Source organism: Erpetoichthys calabaricus, chromosome 10, assembly GCF_900747795.2.
Source record: "Erpetoichthys calabaricus chromosome 10, fErpCal1.3, whole genome shotgun sequence".
Lineage (NCBI taxonomy): Eukaryota > Metazoa > Chordata > Cladistia > Polypteriformes > Polypteridae > Erpetoichthys > Erpetoichthys calabaricus.
The window spans coordinates 45,482,883-45,509,065 of NC_041403.2; the positions used below are offsets into that span (position 1 = coordinate 45,482,883).

Sequence of the window (26,183 nt, forward strand, 5' to 3'; positions counted from 1 at the left end):
GTTATAAGCAGACATTTTAAATACCAATCAGCAAGTATTACAACACTATATCAAAAGTAAATATACTTGAACAAAATGTTATTTTTGATATATCTGAATGTATTTATACATGAAGACACACACCCACACTGTATTTACATATTATATTATTATATATTAATTTATAGACTATACATATTACAGTAAAAGCTCAGGGTTTCCTCCATCATCTCAAATGTGCAGGTTAAGCTAACTGGCAAACCAAGTGAGCGCAAGTGTGTGGTCTGTGGAGCCCTGTCACAGATTGGTGCCTCATGCAGAATTCTTTCTTGCCTTACATTTGGCAGCATCAAACAGTGGCGGTTTGTAATATGGTGTGCTTGGGCAAACGCCCCCCCCCACCCAATATTTTAAAAACTACTTAATTAGGTAGTTGGAAAAAAAATCATTAAATAAATGTGTTCATTTTTTGCACAATGTGTCTGGTGTCGGTGCATGTCAACAGAAAGTGACGCATGAGTCGCTGCTTTGCCACAAAAGATGAGGCAGAGTCTAAGGATTTCAGGAAAACCAGCTTTATTCAACTTGAAACAGGAAAAGCAAAGTTATTTATTGCAGCGGGAGCTACCATTCTACTGCACACAGACACAGCAAACGGGAAGGGACCTGGCCAAGTTATAGTGTTCCTCACATCACCCATTGTGCGACAGACATGTTGCACGAGGAGGCGGTGAGCTTGCCATTACCTCTGTGTCGCTGTGAACCTGCGAGGTGCTATGAACCTGCGGTTGCCTCAGTGACAGACAAGTAGCCCTTGACAGACGCATTGATCGCATTTCAGACATGTCGCACCCATTGGAGGGGGGGGGGTCTCAAAATAGATCAAAAATCTCACAATACATTAAAAATTGGTTCAGACTTGTATTTGTTAAATTTCTGAGTAAATACGAATATATTTCCTGAGCAAAGGTCGCTGGCCAAATGAGATTGTATGCAAGTCCTTGATCTTTTGCCAAGCAGGTAGCCTTAGGCTGCCCTTTAACTGGTTTCTTTTAGCATTCTGCGCCCCAGACACTCCCACATTTATTTGCAGCGAATCAGTATTGTTTTAGTTTTTTTAATCAAACGTAATTGAACAATTGTCAAAGCACTATTTCACGTTCACGTCAATGGTTCACAGTTCACACCCACCATTAACGTAACTATAGATGAGCGAGCGTGACTTTAGGGAGGTGGCAACTTCAGAAATCAAAGAAAATTTGGTTATTTCTTTAATGAAACACCTCTTCATAAATCATTCAGTTGAAGAAAAAAGAAGATAAAGGAGCTTGGACCAGACTGACCTTACTCAAGAACTCAGCAGCCAGCAAGTGATCGAGGATGTGCATCGACATGGGACTTTTTCCCCGCACACAAGCTCCGCAGGAGGTCGAGACCCGCCTCAGGAGGATAGGTATACCTGGAGAAGCGGACATAAAAGCTGTGATTGCCATGTTAGAGCACTTCAGATGTGTCTCCTGGCTGGTAGAATCCATCTGCCCTAGGTGTGTGATCACCAACAACCGGTGGATAGTGGGCATATGAGTTGCCTCTGAGGCAGTGAGGGGCAGGCAAAGGGGAGAAGCAGCTTGGAGATGCCACCAAGTGATTTTGGAGCTCCTTTTTTACCTTCTTCTCTTGTAGTCCCATCCCTTCGGGCAGTTGAGCACATGTTTGAGATATACCATATGTGTGTTTGTGGTTCATAAAATAGTGGTGTGCCTTGGGATGATTTTGGTTACAAAAAGTGTGCCACTATAGAAAAACAGGTTGGGAAAAAATGCTTGAGACAATAGTATCAGGCTAAATGTTTTGGCAGGCTTAGTGAAATGACTCAGTCTAATCAGAAAGTAATGGAGAAATTTTCAGGCCTTAAAAAAAGGAAGGCAAAATTTAGGTTTCTAGATATACAGATTCCTGAATGTGAAGGCAGAATAAGATTTATGTTGGACTTGTCCTCTGTGTGTAGTATAAAACAGGTTGGGTGGCAAGTTGGTTTTAAGATCTGGGGGTCTCTGGTTCTTAAAATGTGAATTTGTGCCCAGGCCTGGCAAACTTGCATAGGACTAGTGTTGTATAGAGGGTCCGTGGGTCAGAAAAAGGTGCATAATTTAAAAAAAAAAATAATCATGCCCTGAACGTGCAGGCTTCAATGGGGCACAGATGGAAACGTGAATGTGCTTCACTCCGAAGACAGCTGGGGGTACATGACTGATTGTGAAGGCACGTGCGAGAATGTGTGTCAGTCAAGTGCCTCATTGATTCCTTGGAGGGTGCAGTGACTGACACCTGTGCCCTGTTAGAAGCATTAGAATAAAGGGAGCCTGGACAGGACAATGGTAGAAGATCAAGAGAAACAAATGACAGAAGAAAGGAAGTTAAAGGAGGAGAGAGAGAGAAACAGACAGGAAGACTGGAGAGCCGGTGTAAGAAAGAGCGAGTGAGCAAGCGAGAAAGGAGGCAGGTAGCCTAGAGGAAAGTGTGAGCCTTGCTGCTGGATTCATGGACAGTAAGGACCCGAGCCTGGGTCTGGATGGGGAGCCCTGCTTTTGAGCTATGGAGCAGCAGGGACATGGACCCACCATTTTAGAGGGATGGCTGTGCCTGTCGGTTTTGTGTCATCTCCTCCTGTAAGGTCAGGATAAGGGGAGGAGATGCCAAGATGACGGGATGCACTGGGATTTTGAAAAGAACAGTTTCCTTGCCTCTGAGATTTTAATCTTGTTTGAAGGGATTTTTTATTTGGATTTGAACCTCCATTACTGACATGCTGTAATTTTTTTTAACACTGTTTTCTTTGAATTGTTTTAAGAAAAGCACTAAGGCACTTTTGCACCTACCCCTTGCTACATGTGGTGTGTCTTCATTTGTCTGGCTCATCCCTCGGGTATGTTATCAGCAGTAGAGAGTTCAAGAGGCTCTCCAGAAGGACCATTGCAACTGGGCATCCTGGCAGCAAGTGCAGAATAAAAACAGGGTGAGAATGACTGTGCGTGTGTGTGGTAAATGATCAACTGGGATGCAAGAATTCAGAAAAATTAGAGGACTAGTGATTGTATGATGTGGATTAATGGAATATAGTGGAAATAGACAAGGACTCGGCCCTCTATTACCAGAGGCAGAATAAGATCTGGATTGTGTTTATGCTATGGATGTGTTATAGGACAGACAGAAGTGCACGTCATTGGAAGATTACGAAGATGGAGGTGCAGACATTATAGTGTGGGTATTTGCAGAATACAGAACTAGGAAAGTTGGCAGAGGAATGGGCAATTTAGAGACAGGTGTAGCATAAAATATTGGTGGCAGGGACACCTGTTCCTTTCCACATCTATAAGGCAAATTATGGGAAGAACAAGGGGACTGTGAATTTCACAGACTGCAGTTTTGGAGCACAGATGTACTGGGAAAGCTGGCATCATATTGGCCAGCATTGTGGAAAAGGTATAATAAATGTTAGCCTGGATTTGTCCTATGGGTCTGGTATTGGACAGTCTAAAATGTGCATTGACACTATGATGAAGACCATGAGAGCATGTGGAATGATTAGATAGATAATTAAAGGCACAATATAATAAATAGATGTGAAAGGCACTATATAATTGCTGCTTCACTTTGTTCCCCCAAAAACTGAACCCCCATTCAACTTTTTTTCACTAGCCACCACTATAGCCTAAATGTGCTCAAGCTCCTTATGATCATGCATTGTATTAAGCAGTTATGACAATGTTATATAATATAGTGATACACTATTAAAAGCATTAGTGACAAATAAATTGCCCAATAAATGACGTGATGGATGTCTGACATTTTAAAAAATGAAATAGTATGCCAAAGAAATAACCAACTAAAACATCTCCAAGAGTACCTTTGAAAGAATTCTATTGGCCTGCTCTTTTTTAGGTGGGTTAGCACATAACGAGAGAAGCACCTACTGTGAGCGCTATGTTCATTGTGGCCTGCAGGGGGCGCACCAGCCACCCAAACCTGACACAGACAGACAACAGGCACACGTTCCAAGAGCAACACGCCTTTATTTCAGTGGGGAAGCACATCCCTATCGATCCCCACAGCTGCATATTACAGATAAACATAGTACTTTCTTTTCTTTTCTCTTCCTTCTTCTTTCTCTCTCTCTTTCTCATTCACCGCCACTCCTCCTCCAGCAATCTTTGACTCTCTCCATCCCGACTCTGGCCGCAGTGTAGTGGCAGCTAGCTACTTTAAAAGGTGCACCAGGGAGCACTCTAGGTGGCCCATTAGCATGTTCCAGATGTACTCCCAGGTGTGGCGGAAGCCCAACATAATGGGTCTCTGCAGCCTCGGCTGCTCCATGTAATGGCACCCATGGAACCCAACAGGGCGTGCCCTGTGAAAATCTGTGGTGCCACAGCAATCGAGGGGGGCTGCCTTCTTGCATTGCCTTCTTGAGATAATGCCCTGAACACGTTCTCTCCCCTGGTCTTTCCATACAGCTGGTGTCCTGACTAGGTAGGGCCCCTGGCCATTCACGACACCGTCTGTGTGCATGAAACACCTCAGCCTTCTGGGAACCAATTTTGGTGAAATTAGGCACATTTAATTTTCAAAGAAATGTGTTTTTACAGTTCAATTTTTCTTAAAATATCTTGAACAGATTGTGCTATACAAATTTTTGCAATTTCAAAACCTGCGATTGAAAAGCATTGGTGGATCTGCAAACACGTCTGTCTTAAAACAGAGAAACATTCTTTACAACTTCAACTAAGAATTAGTTTTACATTTAAAATTTACTTTGAGAGTTGTAACAAACTTTTTTTTGTAATTTTTTTTCTTTTACTCGTTCAACGGCCACTTGGAAGCCCCCTGCAAGCAAGTCAAATGTGTACAAGCAGCATATATAGCAACACCCTTCTCCTGCTGCTTTAGGTAAGTTAACAACAAAAGTACAAAATAAAAAAAGTAACTTCTCCGGCAATGAAAGGATTAGAAAAGCAATTATGTATGCATATATAAGACTGAACTGACTTAATTTATATTATCTGCAGATTATTATTGTAAAGAGCCAACACTATCAAACTGCAGCTAAATAGTGTTTAATGATTGGGTACACTTTCAAAAATGTTAATGTTCATGAAAATTGAACAACAGTTAGTCACAAACCCTCCACCACTAATACAAATCAGTCAATGGCAGTTTTACATCACTTGAATTAGAATCTTTTTTAATGAAAGCCATTAAGCCACCATAAGCTCATTTAAACTGCATTTTTAACTACATGACATTGTAAATTATTGTTAGAAACCCAAGCATTTAATGTAGTCGACAAACACATGAAATCGCATTCTATTATCAATGATATTTTTGACAGTGACTCATTGTTATAAAAAATTGAATAAACAAAACTGTTATAACTAAGTCTTCGATGAAGTAACTATAAAATGTGAAATGCTCTGAATGTCATTTCAGTTAACTTAAGCTGATGTCACATTACGTGACTTCTGGTGGTGGGGTATGTCAGATTTGCCAACATGTAATTTAAATGATGGAAAATTGCTGCCCATGTCACAATTACCGCCTGTGCACCAACCATCCAGAACAGTCATTCTCATACCCTTTCTGACTGCCAATAATGTGATGTCTGAAAGATTAATTGCTACAGTATGTTCAGTCACAATCTCTGCGCTTTTTTTTACCTCCATTCTGTCGAACAGACAAGCTTCTGTTCTGTATGTGAGGTCCAAAACCCTCATGTTCCTTGTTCCCTGTCACATCATTCTGTGCATTGTACTTCATTGGGTTGTCAGCTCTCATGAGCCCAGGGCCCACCCCTACAACTAAAGACAAAGCAAGTTGCAGAGCTACAGTAGTGGGACTGAGTTATAAGTTATGTCACATTCGGTGACAGCCTTCATAGGCTCACCCAACTGCCTCCGACTCAATAAAAGGATACAACTGAAAATCACTGGACAAGTCATCTAATGTGACATAGTCTGTGGTCGCAAACACATCTGAATTGTATGCCATGCTACATTTTCTAATTTGTTTTTTTTTTTTTATTACAGAAAGTGGTATTATTGCTGAAACAATAATAATCTTAAATCGCAGGTTAAATCAAGAGAACAATCCAAAACTGGTAAACAAGTATTACAGCTGCACAATTCTAAAACAAAAACGTCAGTACAGTACAGAAGCTATAAACAGGCCTAAGAACTAAAAGGTTACAGGTTTAAATGTCACTCTTGGTTCATTATGTGACAGGCAGAGAGTGCCCTGTCACACAGGATAGCTTTCCCTGAGGCATTAGGTGAACACAAACCTTTGTATTTTACAGCTGTAAAACAATGAGACACATGGCCTGGTTCCTCTATGGGCATCTTCACATCTGTTGAATGGACACACCTCTGACGTGATGTGGTTAACCAACATCTGTAAGTGGACCTTCACCTCCACCTGTACCAAACAGGCTGTCTACAGTCATATTTTGATCAGGATTTTCTGCTTAGAGGGATAATGCCTTTCTCTTTCTTTCTCAGAGCTACTTTAATAAGTAGCTCACCTTTTCAGCCCTTAATTAGTTCTAATTGCCAACATGCCCCTTACATGTGGCAATTAAGAGACTAATTAGGCCTATTTTAAATTCTATAGAGCTACCTCCTAGCAGCAACAATACCTGCCAAACCCTAAGCAAGTCCATTAGCATGAACATTTTTAAACATAATAGAATTGTCTTTGTCTTTTTTGAAATCTCCTGCACGGTGCTTAAGGAGTGATGATGCTTCCATAAAGGTTTCAGTTTCTGTTTCCAGTGCAGTGAGGCCCTACAAGTTGTAAAAGATGACTTGCTTGTGACCCCAGCTGAAAAGATTCAGCAATCTACTTTTACATAATGAGGTCTCCATAAAAACCAACAAATCCATGCTATGCCATAAGGAGCCTAGCTGAAGCCACTTATGCCCAGAAAACACAGCTTTGACTAATTTGTTTCAAATGACGCAACTCCAGTTTTTCACAAACACCGTACAGTTTACATTTATTGTTAAAATAAGTTCTCTGGTGCCGTTAATCCAGTGACTTTGGCAAGGTTCTTGCACTTGTACTTGTGTGAATTTCTAGGACTGAACAGAACAAAGTGATGTCAAGAGTTATAAGTACTACATAATCCTACATGTCCTGTTTTCTCTTCAGAACTCTCTGTCAAACTACACTCACTGGCCACTTTATTAGGTACACCTGTTCAACTGCTTGTTAATGCAAATATCTAATCAGCCAATCATATGGCAGCAACTCCATGCATTTTGGCCATTAGACATCGTCAAGACAACCTGTTGAAGTTCAAACCGAGCATCAGAATGGCGAAGAAATTTGATTTATGTGACTTTGAGTGTGGCATGGTTGCTGGTGCCAGTCAGGCTGGTCTGAGTATTTCAGAAACTGCTGATCGACTGGGACTTTCACACTTAACCATCTCTAGGATTAATAGAGAATGGTCCAAAAAAGGGAAAATATCTAGTGAGCGGCTATTCTCTGGACAAACAAACCTTGTTGATGCTAGAGGTCAGAGGAGAATGGCCAGATTGGTTCAAGCTGATAGAAACGTAACAGTAACTCAAATAACCACTCGTCACAACTGAGGTGTGCAGAAGAGCATCTCTTAATGCACAACACATGGAACCTTGAAGAAGATGGGCTACAACAGCAGGAGACCACATCAGGTGCCACTGCTGTCAGCTAAAAACAGGCAAGTGAGACTATAATTTGCACGGGCTCACCAAAATTGGACAACAGAAGAATGGAAAAATGTTGCCTGGTCTGATGAATTTCAATGTCTACTGCGACATTTGGATGCCAGGGTCAGAATATGGCATCAACAACAGCCTTATATCAGCAATTCATGCTGGTGGTGGTAGTGTAATGGCATAGGGTACTTTTTCTTGGCACACTTAAGGCCCCCATTGTTTAAATGCTACAGCCTAATCTGAAAATTCTTGCTGACCATGTCCATCCCTTAATGAACGCAGTGTGCCTATCTTCTGTTGGCCACTTCCAGCAGGATAACGCACCACATCACAAAGCTCAAATCATCTCAAACTGGTTTCTTGTACAAGAATTCACTGTACTCAAATGGCCTCCACTTTCACCAGATCTCATTTCAACAGAGAATCTTGGGATGTAATAGAACGGGAAATTCACAGTATGGATGTGGAGCCGACAAATCTGCAGCAACTGCGTGAGGCTATCATGTCAATATGGGCCAAAATCCCTGAGGAATGTCTCCTGCACCTTGTTAAATCTATGCCATGAAGAATTAACGGCAGTTCTGAAGGCAAAAGGGGGGTCCAACCTGATACTAGCAAGGTGTACCTAATAAAGTGGCCGGTGAATGTACATGTGTACAACTGCTTACTGATAACCCAGCATAATGTGTGGGATCAGATACCAGATCTAAGTGCTCTAATTATATTTAATAACATCCACAACAATCATTTAAACATAAGATTAGGGCAACATTTTTAAACCATTCTTAGCAAAAAATAAATATAGTATTACAAAATGCTAGAGACTGAGACATTTATATTTTAATTTATTGGCTTAGCAGACATTTATCCAAAACAACTTATTAAAGAAATCAACATACTCTAGTATAGAGGACTGTTTGGGAACAAGTGTCACAGGACAATACAATGCTGGGTGACACATCACTTGTTCCATATAGAACAGGAGGTTCGTTTTTGGAAAGTGTCATCCACAACATGTGCAAGAGAGCAATGGAAACAGCTTTAAAAATTTAGTACAATAATTTGGCATTTTCAATTGTTTATTCTTTTGTCATTTTTGTCCGAATGCGTTTAGTGGACAGAAATTCAGTGCATCCCTACTGCAATGGTATATTTTTCAGAATTTCTAAAGCAAAATGCAAAACGGCATAAACCAAACATGGTTTAATAACAAACATACATATGAATACGCATAGAGAGCACACAAATATGGACACATTTGTTTAAAACTTTTGAAATCGCACCTTAAAAAACATAGAAAAATCACATCACAATACCCATAATGACACAGTAATTAACACTGAGCACCTCAGCTTTCAGAACTTGGGTTAAAATCTGGCTGTGTAGATAGTGCTTTTTTCCCCTTTCTATGCTGATTTGTCACCAGATACTCTCTGGATTTCCTTTCACATCCAAATGAAACGTGTAGGAAGTAGATTAGTAGCACTAAATTGACCCTTTTTGGATGTGTGAATGAGATTGTGCTCTGCGACGGACTGGCATCCTGCCTAGGCTGTGCTTCGGCCCTCAAATCTTATAATGCCTGAAGGCCAGACAATGGTTATCTGGACAGATGGATGGATCAAAAATGATGTGAGCTCCATTTAGTTGAGCTAATCATTTGAACCTTTAAGTTAAACATTAAAAATAAAAGTTTTCAAAGCTCAAACAAACTAGTTAAGTTAAAAATAACTCAGATAACACTACTTATTACAATGATGAAATAAAGTAAAATGGCTTTAAAAACTTAATTATCTTCAAAACCTCATAAAGATAAAAAGAAAATTTTACAAAGTATACCTCCTAGGCTATTAAACAGGAATGAAAAAGTAACAAGATAAAAATAGAAAGGCCAAGATCATTAACATCATCTTAAACATTTATTAATTAGTGCAAAGTACTAATTTTCTGTTACAAAACAGTCATTTTAAATTTTCAGATGTTTAACAAGACATAAAACAGAATCTATTTATTGCATATAAAAACATATTGTTGAAAAGGTTAAACAGATTAGAGGCTAATGAACAGGTTAAAAATGTAAAACACGCAGAACACTTAATTACAGACAAAATGCTCTAATGCACTTATGCAACAATGTTACCTAGGACATAGCATATTTTTAACCTCACACTTGAAAGGAGTATGTCCTTAAGTTAAAAAAGAGAGGAAAATGATCAAAGTATAAATGAAAGAAATCAGATGAGATTACAAACGTGGATATATTTCATCAAGATGGTGGGCGTAAATGAAAAGAAAATCACTAAAGTAATTTTAGTTTTTTTTTATAACTTCATGGAAGCATAACTCTTTTCGTTTTCTGCTGTTGGAAAAACATGAAATTGCTGCAATAAGGAAAATAAAAAAATGTAGGGATGATGCATTCTTCATAAGTATAGTAGCCTTCTCCTCAAGACATACAAAAGGCATGCAACCTTAGAAAGTCAAAAAGTGTTCTTGAAGACCTCAGTTATTCTGCTTACTCACTTTGATCTCACTAATGAATTCTTGGAAATGACACAACTACAGGGCCATCAGACCGGCACCTCTTCAACCCAGGGACAGGAAACTTAATAGCCACTGTGACATGTGAGCGTGCAGGGGACACTTTAAGAGCTCTAGTGATGGTGATTCTCCGCCACTCCAGGGGTTGGTGCTCTGTGATAACACCTTTTCTTTTCCTCCCTCTGCAGACCAGAAGATTGATGGCTTTTCCATCACCAAAGTCATTTCTGGTGTCTGTCCACCCAGACCTGCCTCTTCCTGCAGGAAACCATCTTAACTGGTAGATCAATCAGAACCAGACTCTCATCTGAAAAGACATTCTCTTAACATCATTCATTTGCATTTTTTTTGTGTTTTTCAATTATACAGGGTTCGCCTACGGGTGTCCCAGGACTCCTTATTGTCTCTGCTTTATTATTCTGCCACTTACACTGACAAATGCTTGTGCTTACTGTATATTTCTAAATTATAAAAAAAAATCCTGCAGAGAAACAGTATGGCGTCGAGACGTGATCTTCACGTTAAGATCACAGAAGACACTTAAAAGACCCGTGAGACTAAAGAGATTAGCCACGGAGCGTCTTGAGGGGACCTTAAACATGAGCCTTTGTGCAAAGAGATTGACCCAGGACCGTCTCGAGATGCTGTGGAACATGAGATTCTTGCAAGACATGCCCTACTTACAGCCAAATAAGACCATGGTCATCAAAACTCTCAGTCGTGTTTTGGCTTTGAGCACACACAGATCCAGGGCTCTCAGCGCATATAAAGGATATAAGGACAATAACTTATAGATGACTAAGCGAAGAAGAAAGCAGCATAGAGAAAAGAGACTCAAAAGCGTTGGAGAGACAAAAAAGAATATGAAAGTAGGAAAATTTGAAAGTATAAAAAAAAGAAAGTAAAGATCGCAGTAGCACAAACAAATGGAAATTATTACTCGAAAAAGGGAAAATAATCACCATGGATCAGGTGTCACTGAAATAAAAGCAGGATAAAGCGAGGTCAGAAATAAAAGACAGAGTAGAAAACAAAGTAAAACGTCATAAAGAGGTTAAAAAACAAGGGGGCCAAACACATGCAGAGCAGGTTAGAGATAATGAAAACTGGAATTCAAAAGACTCAAAAAAAACGTAGGCGAGAAACACATGCAGAGCAAGATACAGAATATGAAAACAGAAAAAAACAACAGTGTCAAAATAAAGAAAGTAAACATTGCATTAGCGCAAAGAAAGAGAAATTATTACTTGGAGAAATAACAAAAAGGCAAATAGAGATCGAATATATGGACATAGATGATATGTCAATATTGTAAGGTTTTGAAGTTTAAGTCAAGAGAATTTCAAAAACGGAGTTTACCTCACATCCATTTATTGGTTACTTTGCAAAAGAAATTATTACCTGCTGATGATGTCGATCGTTTTGTCTGTGCTGAAATTCCAAACTGAGAAACCTATCCTGAATTATGGTACAAAGTCATTAAACACATCTCATGGACCTCATGATTCCAAATATTGTTTTTATAGAAGTTCAGAAATAAAACTGAAACTAATGAAACAGCAACAATTCAAAGAAAAACAAAATCTTAAAAGTGAGTATCCGGAAAAACAAAAACGGGGGTAGGCGAGCGAAGCGAGCAGGGGGCAAAGCCCCCTAGTATATAAAACGTAAAATTATGGTGAGCCATAAAACAGTCAAGTGCATAAAACCATTTCTAAAGCTTTGAGTGTCCGTAGAATCACAATGGCCTCAATAACTTTGAAACTGAAGAAATTTGGGACCATCAGGATTCTTTCTAGAGCTAGCAGTCTAGTCAAACTGAGTAACCAGACAAGATGGAACTTGGTCAGGAAGGTGATGAAAAACACAATTGTCACTCTAATAGATATTCAGAAGACCTCTGCTGAGATGGAAGAACCTGTAGGTAGGACGAACATCTCGTAGCATTCCATTGTCAGGCGTTTCTGTCAGGGTGGCTAACTTCAGCTTGGCGTTTGCCAAATGGCAATTGAAGGACTATGACAGCATCAGGAAAAAAGACTCTCTGTTCTGATGAGATAAACTCTCTTTGGCTTAGACATCACATTTGTTTAGAATTAGAAATCACCATGCTTCTATTGTTTCAATTGTTTTTCAGACACCACTCCAGTTATGAAATGCATCTTAAATTTCAAATGGTCTGAACTCATAACCACAAAATTCTCCTTAATGTGGTGATAATTCATTTAATCTGTCAACACTCAGGACACCCAACATGTTTAGACCTCGCTCATGTTTAATTGATCAAAAAAAACAAAAACTGGCCTCTAGCTAATGCCCATTGTATTTGCTTCATCACACACTGTCATTCTTCAATTTTCTATTGCAATTCACTCCACGGTGGCAGTGGATGCCCTGCCATGATCAAAATCTGCAGTCCACCTATTCACTGTAGAATATGAAGGGAACTGGTCATGCATGTAGATTAAGACAAAGTGAATCTCAGGAGGTGCATAGTTCTTTAATTTTGTAATCTATGTTGATTTGGTTCTGAATCAACAAACATAACACCATAATCCAAGAATGCTAGAAACTTGAAATTCACATATTTGAGCACATAAGAGCTAATCTTTCGTCACTTACAAATTCAGCACCATAGAAAGATACTTTCAGGTCCTTTCGGACTTTAACCATGTTAAATCACCCCTTGTACAGTATATGTATATCACATTGTGAATTCAATGGAAAATAAGTTATAAGCATATTTAAATGGGGGTCATTAGACCTAGAAAAATATTAGGAAACATCCATCCATCCATTCATCTGTCTTCCAAACCTGCTTATCCAAAGCAGGGTTGCAGGGCAGCTGGAGCCAATCCAAACAAGCATCGGACATAAGGCAGCAACAATCCCACACATCAGGGTGAAAACACATCCACACGCACGCACGCTCGGGCCAGTTTAGCATTGCCAATTCACCTCGCCTGCATGTCTTTGAACTGTGAGATGAAACCAAAGCACTCAGAGGAAACCCACACAGATACAAGGAGAACATCCTAACTCTACAAAAGGAAAAACCTGAGATGCAAATCTAATGTCTCCTCACTGCAAGGCAACAGGGCTACTGCTGTACCTCTGTGATGGCCAAAAATATTATCAATTTATATTTACTGATAATTCAAATATTTCATTTAATTATTTATTCTTAAATAATTATTTAATAACTTACCAGAATATGAAACTAAAATCATTCAATACCCTTATAAAACAACCCAAGCATAGGCTCATTAAATTGACTGTCAACAGTAAATTGTCATAGTATTAGTGATGGTGGATATGTATTGTGAGGAACGACATGCTGGGACCAATGTCCCAGCAAGAAATGGTCTGGGATCCATATCTGGCAGGGATGCCAATAACACAGAAGAACAGGGGAGAGCAATATTTCCAGCCTATTGTCACCTTCATACGCTAGTTGGCAGAGTTCCTAGGTATCGGTACCCATTCAAACACCTGCAGGGAATGCCAGGAATTACAGTCCAGTAGTGCTGCTAGGGGCTGCTGCAGGGACTTGTACTCTTTATTCTTTGGGATTTCCATATAACCCGGAAGTACTTCCAATGGGCAAAGCCCTAGCACCAGAAGTACTACTAAGTCCTCAATAAAAAAGACCATGCTGTCTCGTCCAGGAAGTCTGAGGTGGGACGGGAGACAGGCAACACCCGCCTTGAAGGAGTAGGAGTGTGGATATAGAGAGAGAGAAGAGAAAGACAACCTGAGAATTGCTTGTACTAAAGGTATTTCTGAAATAAATAACCTTTGATTTGAACCTAGGACTGTTTTGTGTTTAAATTTTTGGATTTTTTTACCCAGTCTTTCATAATTGGCATAGTCAGCAGGATTTCTGGCCATTTATTTTGTTTTAACTATTTTTTCCTGTGAGTAACATACCTATTTTAGAATGGGGAGAATATTCATGAAGAAACATGGAAAGCCTTTAAGAAGCAGGTCTCTGGACAGTGAAATTCGTTTCTGGAGCTATATAGTAGGGCGAGGAGGACCAGGTAGTGTTACAACCTGCAGAATCTTGTCCACAGCAAAGCCTGGAGTGCCATCTTAAAGAGGACATGAACCTCTGCAATATTTGTGACGAAAACTTGGATTCAGAGGTATGTGCCACCGTGGGATTTGACATGCCAGGGGAACATTTAAATTGTATACCATGCTCATACCACTTCAGCGCTGAAAATGCCACTGTTAACTTGCCGTATTACTTCCTACTTGGCAACAACAAGAAGCTGCATAAATCTCAGAACCCTATTCAAGGAAGATGGTCACATGGAAAATCCCTAGGAACATTAGGAAAACCAAAATGACGACTGGGATATTGAGCCACTGGGCCCCGACTAAAGCTCTGGTAAGCCAAAAAGGGGGAAATGTTAATAAGTATCTCTGTTTCTCCTAGGAACGATCAGATGGAATGGGATAAGTGTTCCGATCCCGGTAACAAAGCATTAACATTGAGACAGATCAGTCCTGTACGTGAACGCCCGGAGTCAGTCTTTCCTGATGTCCTACTTTCCTTGATGGGGCATCCACCAGAAGTCTGTGTAGCTTCCGACTCATAGATTGTCGATGGAAACTGCTGAAGTCCATGCTGCCAACCAAAGGAAAAGTCCGGGCAGCAGATTGACCTGAATAAAGTTATGGAATTACTGGAGTCAATGTAAACATTTCAGTCAGTCCCTTGCACAATGGAAGCCACTATTAAGAAGATTTAAAACTTGGCAAGAGCCCTAATAGTTGCAGTTCACCAGTACCTTACCAATGCCTGGTACCTATTTGGCTATACAGGTGAGTGATCTCGGTATAATACATAGTAAGGGAACACACTGTGAAATGATCCATGACAAAAGCTCCAGCAAATATGATGTGTGTGTTGTAAAAGTTTTCCCTGCCTGAACCACAAATTTCGGAGGCTTCTACTTAGACTGTAGATGTCAGAGAAACTGGAACACAGAACAAAAGGATTCTGAATGTATGTGAAAGAAATCGAGTAGCCACTCTTCCTACAGTTGATAAAAATGTAATGACTGACCTCCCTATGTTTGAGTGTCCCCTCAGAGAAATCCATACTCTGACGGGAAAGCTCAAGGCAGAGAAGAAAATCAGGAGGATGGGATACAAAGGACCGGCTTCGTAATGTCGAAGTACGAACTGTTCAATTCCCTACAAACCAAAAGGTGCTTAAAAGCAAAGGAAAAGGGGTTCAAGGGCTACCACTTTAATTCAAAGGGTAACTCAAACTGTCTTTATTCCCCAAATTAGAAAGCCCAAAGAATCACTGGTAACAGTTGGGTCAAAACCAAGGATTCGGTGGGACGAGTTAGGTGCAATAAACCAGGAAGAGGGGCTGGAATTTCCCTCCTCTTTTCATACCTGCAGGACACAAGTACTGACAGGGAAGACGTGATGTTATGAATGCTGGCTGCCGGGTATGGATGGAGACACTGCCCTTATACCATAACGAAAAATAGGCAGACAGTCGTGTTGAAATAATGACTCCCCAAATGACTTTGGTTTTTATTTTGCAGACTGGAGTCATGGACTGGAACACAGCGATGATCCCCCACAGACCAGAGACTTGCAGGATGGTATAACCCTTGCTATTTATTGGGATTTCCACATGATCTGGAAGTACTTCCAACAGACAAAACCCTAGCACCAGAAGTACTCCCTGGTCCTCAATAAAAGAGATCACACTGTATTGTCCAGGGAGATGGAGCTGGGAGCGGATACAGGGAACACTCACCTTGGAGAAGTAGCAGTGTTGAAAGAGAGAGAAGAAGAAGAGACAAACTTTGAATTTCTTGTACAAAAGGTATTTGTGAAATAAAAACCTTTTGATTTGAGCCTGGGACTGTTTTGTGTGTTCATGTTTGGGATTAAGTGGTGCCCCCTATCTTTCAAAGTTATAAGTGTTATTCCATTCCAGAGCTGGTGGGGCTCCATACCCTGTAACCCATGATATGTACAAGATGATGTTGAAGCTGTTTGAAAGATAGATGGAATGCATAGAAATTAAATACAAGAAGCTTCAATCAAAGTGCGCTCTTTAAAGGAGGATAGATAGATAGATAGATAGATAGATAGATAGATAGATAGATAGATAGATAGATAGATAGATAGATAGATAGATAGATAGATAGATAGATAGATAGATAGATAGATAGATAGATAGATAGATATAACACCAATACACATATAACAAGAATTATAATAACCTTAAGTATGCTAACTGATATGAATATACATGTAACAAGAATTATATATAAGTAAATCATCAAAGTGTAGATAATTAAAATAATTTTTTTATTTATATTTTTGTAAGGATAGATTAAAACACATGAGTGCAGAATGACTCAAATGATTGAATTGTATAGCTCAAAAGACAACCATTTAAATGAAAATAAAAAAAAATACTATATATATATATATATATATATATATATATATATATATATATATATATATATATATATATATATATATAAAGCAATTATCAAGATGCTGAAAGCTACAGTAAAGTACAATTCAAATTCTTTCAAGATTTTTTTAATAATTCATTATTACTAATGGAATGTAAAAGTGCACAACTACAAAAATGGGAAAATCCTGGCTTTTAATTTAATGACTATACTGTTGGGATGGCTTCTGGCTAACCACAATCCTAAACTAGTTGCACAGGCCAATGGATATAAGGCTCAAACAATGATTAGGTAGCAGTCAATATTTACAATGAATATATATTAAACCATCAAAATCTTAAGTGCAGATTTTATTATTTATAATGCAGTGAAATATACGGCATGAAATATGGATTACCTTTTCATACCTTTCCCATACTCAGGGTTTATGGGATCAGTATTGTCACAAATAAAGAGTACAGTGAAATTCGTACTTGCATTGTGCTAATCAAGTTGCAACATATCACCTCTCCCAAATCCCTGGATTAGTGTTCAAGTACCTTTTCACTAATATACAATAATTATAAAAAGTGTTTTTAAAACTGTGTTGCACCAACTGATTTTGTTTCTAAAATGATAGTGAAAATATTTTAAAGTATATACTAAATAATAAACAATTCTATGTGTTTTGTGGGTGAAACCCCAGGTGTCGGGCCACTTTAATATCACTGCTGCTGGGTCCACCATCTTCCTTTATACTGAGGTCAGGGAAGAGGTTTCAGCAGTGGTTAATGGTGTGGATTATGATTTGGGATTTGTTACTTTAGTTTTCCTTTTTTCTATTGTTTGTTATTTTCAATAAATTCCACATCTATAAAGGTATTTTATTTTAACATTGCCTCTTCTAACCAAAGGTTTTATAGATCCTTTCCCTAGAGAAGCAATTGTGTAGACTTTGTATACTTTGACACTATTTAGAACTTTTATGTAAGTCCTCCATTTTTGGCCCTGTGTACACCATTACCTCCAGTAGTCATTGTGATTTGGCTGCCTTGGGTGTAGCCTTATGTAGGCAAGCTGATGAAGGTCCTGGCCTGCTTTTTTTGGGTCTTGTGGAAAGACTCACACTCCTGTTGCCATGTTTCTAATACCTTACACAACAACTACAAAAGCATCAGTGGAATGGCTTATTTGATGTTACAGACAATGCCCAGCATAAAATGGCACTTTACATGAACAAAGCAACCTTTTCTATTACTGGGGAAAAAGTTAATAAAAACAAATACACAAAAATATACACCACACAGGTGGAAATAACTCTCAACAGTCTAAAGTGGCTTAATACTGGACGGCAAATCAAAGCACCGTAGATCTATGATTGCATTAGGACCAAACAGACAGCTGGTAAAAAAACCCTTCATCTACTTTCCATTTATTTTGAGTATCACACTTTGTATGGCAGGATAATTAAAAGAAAGTTATAGTATATTAAAGTTATAGTATATTAAAGTAAAGTAGAGTGAACCATACAAATATAACTGCTAGGTATCTTGGATGTGGAGCATGCACCACACACCTTTGTCTAACTGAGGAGCATGATAAACAATTTACTGGAACACGCATTTCACTTTTCTTCACAAAAATATTCCTCATGCCAAAGCACAGATGGCAAATTATCATTTTCCTTTCTTCATGTATTGCCAAACAGCAAAATGCATTGAGGCAGTGAAGGTTTTTAACACTAAAGCGCAGAGTTCAAAGTTAACTGCCATTATGCAGATATATTAGTTTTACTATTAACCAGACCTTAGAAAGTCATAATACACAAGATATAACTAAAAAGTAAAAAACAGGTTTTACTGACCAGCAATCGTTTAACAATATCAACAAACGATATGTGTATGAGAGCTCCAAAGGCTTGAAATGCCTGCATTTAATTAATTTAGATAGGTGCCAAACAAAATGCAATTGAGTACTACCTGCATTAAAAAATAAAATAAAAATGCATATAAGCATTGAATTTCCAGACAAAGTTTTTTTCCTGCCTTGTGCCCTGTGATGGCTGGGATTGGCTCCAGCAGACCCCCTTGACCCTGTAGTTAGGATATAATGGGTTGGATAATGGATGCATGGATGGATTTCCAGACAAAGACTTCAAATGCATTAAGCAAACATTTCTTTTAATACACAAAGAAATTATCTGAAACGAAAATAATATAACAGTGCCCAGAAGCACAATATTGGGGATCCTGTAGGAGAAAGAGTGAGGACAGAGGAAGACTTTACAGAATGTGTATTTGGGAGATGGTTGATTAAAAATACCCACAAAATGTCTGATGAGACATTCCTCAATTTCCTTTAGATAGTAAAAAGTTCTTCTACATTTAAAATTGACATAAATAAAATAACAGTGGTAGTATGTTCTCTTTTCAAAACGCCTAGTGGTAAAATACCCGTACAGTATATGGATATATATTCATTTTCTTGATGGAGAAAATCACATTTATGAAATGAAGAGAAAATTTGTAAAAGGTTTAATGCGTATTTTACGAAAACCCATCAAAGAAAAATGTATCATTCAGTTTGCTAAGGAACACAAGGAAAAAAGCCAGCTTGCTAAATACACCAACAGCAGCTAATAACTCCACCAACAAAACCATATAAACTTTTTCTTCTCAGTTATTAGAAGATGTCACTCTTTGTAATTCTTATTGGTGTCTCCAGCTTGTCTGCTTGGGTTTCATTTTTATTGCCCTCGATTCATGACAAATCATTCAATCCCAATTTAACTGCTATATCTGAACAATCTTTTCTCACTTGTCAAATCTTTGTTGTGTTCAAAATTCTGTGTAAGTAACCCTTCTATTTTATTTTTTTATACTGAATCTACCTAAAAGACTTCAACCTAATGGCAGATGCAGCCTGAAAGCCATTTATTACGTTATCTGTTTGACAAGATGTCCTAAATGCTTCAGGTGAAACACTGCAATCAGTATTTTTATTATATGGAATATGTATTTGCAGATGTTGCATTTTGATAATAAGGTTTACAGAGGAGCAAAAAAATGTATTAATATTCAATTCGACTTTTACAAGCAAAGCATCTTATTCAGATTGTCCCTAGCATTTGTGTCTGAATGTCGTTGCACTCCAGGTCACAATAAATATTCCAGATTGACAGAATCAGTATTATATTCCAGAAATGATCATAGGTGCAAAGCTACTCTTTTCAAAATGCTAATGACATAAATACAGCAAAGATGGATACCAAATTTACATAAGTGAAATCCTTGTTTTGAATAGCCAATATTCCAAATAGAAACTGAACACTAAATGCATTTAATCATTGTGATTGTTGTTTCTAAAGATGTAATAATCCTGCCAGAAGATTGATAGAGATGGTGATGAGATATGTGATTTCGCTCTTCCTGATGCATAAGCTGTTAGTGAGGAATTAAAGACTGGATATTTTCATTTAGCGAGATGCCAGATGCCATTTCTGGAAGAGCTCTTGTTTCATAATTAAAAACATAGTCTTCGTCCTCCTTTGGTACAATAGCTGTTCTGAGGGTCGTGTTGAGCATCTTTGATTTCTTCAGATTGTCTTTTATCCAAGTGGTGTCTGAGAAGCTCTGTGTTTAACTTTGATTAAATGCTGAGTCTACTATCCGGCTAAACCTTTTTTTTTTACTTACAAACAAACTTAAAATAAAAACCTATGTCAAATGAATATTGCAAAAAAGAAACATTCATATACAGTTCCATTCTGCTCTTAATGTATAATACATAGGCATATAGAGTATGCAGGATTTAAATTGAAATTCAGACAGTGGAACCAGTTCTGCTAAAAGGTGTTGTTAGGGAGTGATGAAGTGCTCTCTGTGTTTCAAAGATATTTTCAATGAATATTTAGGGTTATAATTGGGGAGTGGGTTGATTGTTTTCTTGAACATTTGCTGTGAAAATGGTGGGCTTTTCAGGTGACTGGATATGGCTTGGCCGATAAAAAAGCCTGCAAGTGTTTTCTTCATATTTTTATTACCTAATGAGCAAGGTGATCAAACAAAATTCTAAGATAATGTGATCCGAAATATTGTATACATACTGATATCCCACCTATCTGTAGAAGTAAAGTTAACATGTTGGTTTGTTTGTATGTAATGTCCAGGCTAGGGAATCCATTCCCGGACGGGTTTATCCATTCCCGGGAATTCGGGAATCCCGCATTTCATTCCCGGGAATCCTGGGCTCCCGGGGATGACACAGTGCACGGGCATCTCACATATGAATGGTTTTAGAACAACCAACACTTATTTTTAATAAAACTACTGCAATATGTTGACACAAATAAAAGACTAACTTTATCTACAAGCAGTTCATGCTGTCATATAAGTACATGTATCTTTAGTTGTGGTAATAAGAGAGTAGAAAACACAACGTCCTCACAGGTGGCACAGTGGTAGTTCTGCTGCTTTGCAGTAAGGAGACTGTGGAAGATTGTGGGTTCGCTTCCCAGTTCCTCCCTGTGTGGATAGCACTTTGAGTACTGAGAAAAGCGCTACATAAATGTAATGAATTATTATTATTACTAGTCATTTAGCCCGTTACAATAATGGGCACTAGAACAGTAATGCATAAGCATTAGTAGGAACAGTCTATATTAAATGGCAAGGGACCTTGATCTCCTTTTGTTTGTTGGTCGTATTTTTCTTTGTCTTTCAGCCTTTCTTTTGTTGATGTTTACTTGCTGAGCTGACCGTTCTTCGTGGGCTGCCACCGTGTACTGTGTGTCTTTAATTTTCTGTGACAGTTATACTGTCTTGTACGTCCGCTGGCTTGTACGTCCGTAATATACCTTTAATTTTCTCTGGCAGTAATACAGGCGTGCGCGTCGGTAATATGCCTTTAATCTCCTCTGACAGTAATACTGGCTTGTATGTGGCTGTAATATGAGTCACTATATTATGTACCTTTAATTTCCTCTCGCAGTAATACTGGTTTGTATTTCCGTAAAACGCTTGTAACTTTCTCTGACAGTAATATCGCGCATCGCACCATGCCCCGCGCATGCGCACTTCACCAGAAGACACACACACACGGACACCAGGACGCACACAGGGATTTTATTAAAGAGGATTATTAACGTGTCCAGCGTGCGGTCGTCCAGGCAAGAGCACACCTTGGTGCAGAAGTATGCCAGCCGCTGAGAAAGCACGCGCTGCCTCCACTGAGGTAGGCGGCACAATCATCAGATACTGATGCACTTGTTCTAAACAGCGCTTGCCGTTGCTCTGAAACACCACCATTTCAGCTTTTATTGATGCATCCAATTTCTTGTCATCATTCTGTGATGGCAAGTTTCTTGGCACAGATAATGCAGATGCAACAGACTGATGCATTGCAATTTCAAGTTGCTGTTCAAAGCTGTTGTCTGATGAAGTGCAAGCTGCAGCAATGGCACCACCTTAATTATTTTCAGCTATAACTCTGTTATTTCTTGATCGATTTTTACACTTTTACACACTATATATGCAAGCTTGGCCGTTCCCGTTTTCCCGGGAATTACAGCAGGAATGAAAAATGTCCGGGATTCCCTAGTCCAGGCATCACTCAAGAACGGCTCAACCGATTTGGTTTGTATATTCATCCTGGTCTCTGTCACAGTATAGGATAATTTTTTTTATCCCAGTCTCCTGGGGTGCCTTCTTTGAGAAATCTTGCCATGTGACACATTACTGTCTTACAATTTCAATCCCAAATCAAAGATGCATACAAGTTCAAAGATGAATTAATGGTAGACCCACTCAAAAAGCAGTGTACACATTACCTTGAAACTGCCCCCAGGATAAACTCATGGATTTTGATAGTTAAACATTTTTGTTGACGGTACACCCTGTTGGATGTAGCCATTCACGTTCTGGGAAATAAAGTCAGTATGTTTTGCTACTTATACTTCCTGTTTCGTAATTAAATTTTTAAAACAATATGCCTTCTAGAAAAAGAGAACCCATTTAAATCCAAGATCTGCTGATGCCAGAAGAAAGTGTCTGATGTAGAATTCTGAAAGCCAAGAAGTGTGAAACAACCATTTGAAACTGTACATTGAAAGTTGTAGTTCTTCACAGTTACATAACAGAATTTGAAATATTGACTGGCGACGTAACTGGTGACTTGGATTCCCACTAATTTTCTGTTAAACAAATCACAAGGTCAGACACAGAAAATTGGTTTTAGAACTGATTGGGTTCTCTTGTATTCAGCGTTAAGTTGCTTGCTCACGAGAGATGTCAAACAGGTCTTACTTATATATGTATGCTCCAGGAAATAAATAAAAAAAACATTGGCTTTTAAAGTCGTTTGCATCACTTGACATCTGATGTTTATTCACTTCAGATGACTTTTACATAAATAACAGTGTATTCATTATTTCAAATTATTTGTACACTTTCCATAAATATGATATTAATATGCATTGAATAAGTATTTATTTATTTAAGCAATCAAGTCAAATGCTCTTTTTTCTTCAACAGTTTTGAAGTCCATCAAAGATGGGTAACTTGCCTAGATAAAATAATATAACAACAAAAAACACAAAAATTCTCACATAAAAAACTGATAAAAAAAGAAGTGACACAGAACATAAACATTTCAGTTTTCTCTAAAATTCCGGACAGAAACGCAAAAAATCATAAAGCAAGACTTGTAATATACAGAAATGTATCATATTTGCATTGTATGTTATAAATAAAGGTACAACATTGGTACGGCAGTTACATTTTCTGGGCCACATCTCTAAAAGTTTGTGTTATCACCTGTCTTGCTTCTGACGTGTCCAGAGAGGTAGTCTCCAGCATCCTGCTACCCTGAATTGGGTTAAGTGGCTTTCCACATTGGACGAATAGAAGGGTGTTACTACTATCATGGTGTGAACATCAATGACAACATTTATTTATATAGCATATTTTCATACAAATGGTGCTTTAGAAGATGAAGAAAGAAAAGTTTATTAAAAACACAAATAAGATGAAGCGATACTAAGTAAAAAAGAATAAAATAAGGACTGATGGCTGGGAGGACAGAAAAAAACAAACAAAAAAAAAAACTCCACCATATCATGGTATGAAGAAGACATAACTTTCTTAAGCAAATGATGTTTGAGTATTTTGATAACACTTTAGATGCTCAAAAATGCATCTATTACTCATCTGCTGTTATACAAGAAAACCTTAGCAATGGTCTTAACGTCACATATAAAGCATCAGTAAAGTGGTCATTCATCTCTGCAATGTGGCCTACTGGCAAAATTTCAATTTGGAATGGTCAAAGATGGCTTAAGCGAGAAATACATATCTGGATATTGCATATTTCACTATAAGATCTGTGGGTCCTTCATATTCACAAGTATTTTTACCAACATATTAATGGCTCCTAATATGCCACACTTCACAAGAGACTAATGACTTACGCTTTCTAAGTGTTAATAAGCCTTTGTTAGGACTTTGTTACATAATGGAATATGAGATTCATTTCTGCAGTACCTAAACTAAAGTGTTGCCAGTATTTTTTCAATTCACTGTTGGTAAAGGTGCCATAGTGCAAATCTACATCTTTGGCAGACCAGCAAACCCATACAAAGAAGATATATAATCTGGTGTATAGAAAGGCCCAGAGAGGCATTCGGGTATTGTTTTCCTTTTAATTATTGGGCATTTCATTGCACCCTCTGTTCATCCCTCCCAAGTGTGTGTGTGTGTGTGTGTGTGTGTGTGTGTGTGTGTGTGTGTGTGTGTGTGTTTTATAAAGAAGAAACCTTTTAATATTAAGTTGTTCACCTTGTTGCTTATTATAGGGGTGGGAATGGTTCAAGAGTCCCCATTATAATTCACGAATGGTAATGAATACTTTTTGCATCAAAATGCATGAGATTTACTGTGATTAGAACTTAATTCTCATTATTGTAAGAATATTCATTAATTTTAAAATGCACAAGGTCGTCATAAGTATTGAAAGTGCCTGTATTCATTCTAATGCAGTATACAGTCTAAAGAGCAAGGCATTCTTCTCTCATATTACCATATTCTTGGGTTCTTTGTGATGCATTAACGCAGACCACACATTTAGGGAATGCTTACAAAGAATGTGACCTTTATGAGGATTTTTCACCCATACAAACACGTTTAACATCCTCTGCTGTATCCTCAAATAACTTTTACAACTTTACTATGAAAAGCAAAAAAGAAGCATTAGATTTTAAAGAAAAAGATTTACATGGGAAAAAAGAAAAAAAAAGCATATTATTGTAGAAATGGTTTAAAAGTTACCTTATTTGTGATCTGGCCTATGAAAGATTTAATATCCAAACTGGTTGGGCAGCTTTTTTGACAAGGAGCATCTGCACATTTGAGGCACCTAAAAGGAAAAAAAAATCATGCATAATATAGTTATATTATTCAAAAATCGTGATCATATTTACTTAGGAAACGCAGTGCTGCAGGATAGAGAGGATAGTCAAACGTCACCCATTTAAGAATGCAATGTATGGATACTGTCTTCCAACAGTTAATGATCATCTGTCTTTTAAAGACAATAAAAATGGAGGCAAGCCAGTGCATTCTATTCTAGTCAAAGACTTGCAAACATGTTGCCTGTAAACCTAAAATGCCAGTCACAGTGATGTGAGTGGAACACTTGAGTACCCAGAGAATGGGTCCCACATGGGTATTTGAAGAATATCAAAACTGGGCTTGGCTCAAAATTTTATCCTAGGATGAAGAAAAAGGTAATTGATACAAAACAAACCTCATTATCTAAAATAAATTATATATTTGATGTGTGTGTGTTTTTATTAGCAATTGATGCCAATAATTCTAATACAAAATTGTTAGGCTAACACACTGTTATACTCATGTCGGTGTATTTTGTTTTGGTTTTTCCTCTTAAATACTCCATTTCTGTAGTTTATTTGTAGTACTAGGGTGTTGTACCGTGTTAGCCATTATGAATGTAGAGAAAAGTGTAGCAAAATGACACCTTTTACTGGCTAACTAAAAAGATTACAATATGCAAGCTTTCAAGGCAACTCAGGCCCCCTTCTTCAGGCGAGATGCACATCATTACATCTTCATTACATTGTTTACATCTCGCCTGATGAAGGGGCCTGAGTTGCCTCAAAAGCTTGCATATTGTAATCTTTTTAGTTAGCCAATAAAAGGTGTCATTTTGCTTGGCTTTTCTGTAGTTTATTTTAAATTTGATTTGAGAAAGCACATTTTTGCTCATGCTTTGTTTTTTTTTTTACACGATGTGTAATGGAGGCATCACTTGATGACAACAGTTGTGCTGATGATGTCATGGATGCGACAGTATTTATAGATGGTGGCCACAGTATGTATTATGCTTCCATGTATACACATCAAAGAAATCAACACTCTTTAGCAGTAGTTCAGTTTCACTTTCAAGT

The 26,183-nt window shown here is 38.1% G+C and overlaps 1 protein-coding gene across 2 annotated transcripts in view; it reads right to left on the minus strand.

The window, feature by feature from the left end:
* The window catches only part of LOC114658374 (dihydropyrimidine dehydrogenase [NADP(+)]-like), a 1,245,381-nt gene that overhangs the window by 803,123 nt on the left and 416,075 nt on the right, over positions 1–26,183 (minus strand). For both annotated transcript variants that reach the window (XM_028810459.2, XM_051933021.1), the window contains one exon: positions 25,045–25,132. In XM_028810459.2, the coding sequence (XP_028666292.2) occupies positions 25,045–25,132 (88 nt within the window). The remainder of the gene's footprint in view (positions 1–25,044; positions 25,133–26,183) is intronic.